Source organism: Corvus brachyrhynchos, unplaced genomic scaffold (assembly GCF_000691975.1).
Source record: "Corvus brachyrhynchos isolate BGI_N302 unplaced genomic scaffold, ASM69197v1 scaffold496, whole genome shotgun sequence".
NCBI classification, from domain to species: Eukaryota; Metazoa; Chordata; class Aves; order Passeriformes; family Corvidae; genus Corvus; species Corvus brachyrhynchos.
The window spans coordinates 48,450-49,920 of NW_008238650.1; the positions used below are offsets into that span (position 1 = coordinate 48,450).

Here is a 1,471-nt window from a genome sequence, read left to right on the forward strand (position 1 = left end):
CCTGCGTGTGCCCCCGTGCCCCCCCCGCGCTGCCCTCGGCGCCCTTCGGTGGCAGCGCGGGGACACCGCCGGGCTCGGTCCCCGCGGCGGGGCGGGGCTGACGCCTCTGTGTCCCCCAGGAGTGTCGCCGGTGTCCCCAATCCACGTGTACACGCAGCGGGAGGTCTATGGCACCGTGGGCTCCCGTGTCACCCTGTCCTGCAGCTTCTGGTCCAGCGAGTGGATCTCGGACGACATTTCCATCACCTGGCACTTCCAGGCCGAGGGCTCCCGCGACACCATCTCCGTGAGTGTCCCCAGGGTCCCCAAGGCATCCCCAGGGTCCCCACCGCGCCCCCAGCCCCGGTGTCCCCTTGTCCCAGCAGCACAAACCCTTCCCCACTGGTGACACGGTGCCCACTCGCACTGGGGTGGCACTGGGGTGTCCCCGTGGCATCCCGGTGCCAGCCCAGTAGTGTCCCCTTGCTCTGTGGTGTCTCCATGGTGTCCCCACGGTGTCCCCTTGTCCCGCCCCAGCAGGGTGACACGGTGTCCCCTCGCACTGGGGTAGCACTGGGGTGTCCCCATGGTGTCCCCAGTGCCCACCGGGTCCCAGCACCAGCTCCAGCAGTGTCCCCTCCCATTGTGGTGGCATTGGTGTGTCCCCATGGTGTCCCTACGGTGCCCCCAGGGTCCCAGTGCCAGCCCCAGCCGTGTCCCTTTGATCTGTGGTGGCACTGGGGTGTGCCCATGGTGTCCCCACGGTGTCCCCTTGTCCCAGTGTCCCGCCCCAGCAGGGTGACACGGTGTCCCCTCGCACTGTGGTGGCACTGGGGTGTCCCCACGGTGTCTCCACGGTGTCCCTTTGTCCCAATGCCCACCAGATCCCAGTGACAGCCCCAGCAGGACAGTCCCTTCCCTGAGGGTGACACTGTCATGTCACCGGGGTGTCCCCACAGTGTCCTCTTGTCCCCGTGCCCACCAGATCCCAGTGCCAGCCCCAGCAGGTGGGCACATCGCTGTCCCTACAGCGTCCCCCTGTCCCAGAGCCCCTTCAGGACAGCAGGACAGTCCCCTCCCTGCGGGTGACACTCCTGTGGCTCCTTGACGTGGGGAGCTTCAAGGAGCGCATGGAGTGGGTGGGGAACCCGCGGCGCAGGGACGGCTCCCTCGTCATCCACAGCCTGGAGCCCACCGACAACGGCACCTTCACCTGCGACGTCAAGAACCCCCCGGACATCGTGGGGAAGTCCTCGCAGGTCACCCTCTACGTCCTCGAGAAAGGTGCGCGGCCACGGGGACACCTCAGTGCCCACCCGCTGATGGAGGGACACGGGGCTGGTGTCACCTCAGTGCCCACCCGCTGATGGGGTGACAAGGCATTGGTGTCACCTCAGTGCCCACCCACTGGTGGGGGGTGACACCATTCCAGTGTCCCCTCCCCTGCCCACCCGCTGATGGAGGGGACACGGGGCCGGGGTGACCTCCCGGC

At 68.1% G+C, this 1,471-nt stretch overlaps 1 protein-coding gene across 1 annotated transcript; it reads left to right on the forward strand.

Moving 5' to 3' along the window:
* Positions 1-4: 4 nt before the first annotated feature.
* On the forward strand, positions 5-1,346 carry MPZ (myelin protein zero; the record flags this gene model as incomplete). Its single annotated transcript, XM_017737663.1, has 2 exons — positions 5-286; positions 1,029-1,346. Coding segments are annotated over 2 exons (600 nt in total), but the record flags the coding sequence as incomplete, so codon positions are not given.
* Positions 1,347-1,471: the final 125 nt, after the last annotated feature.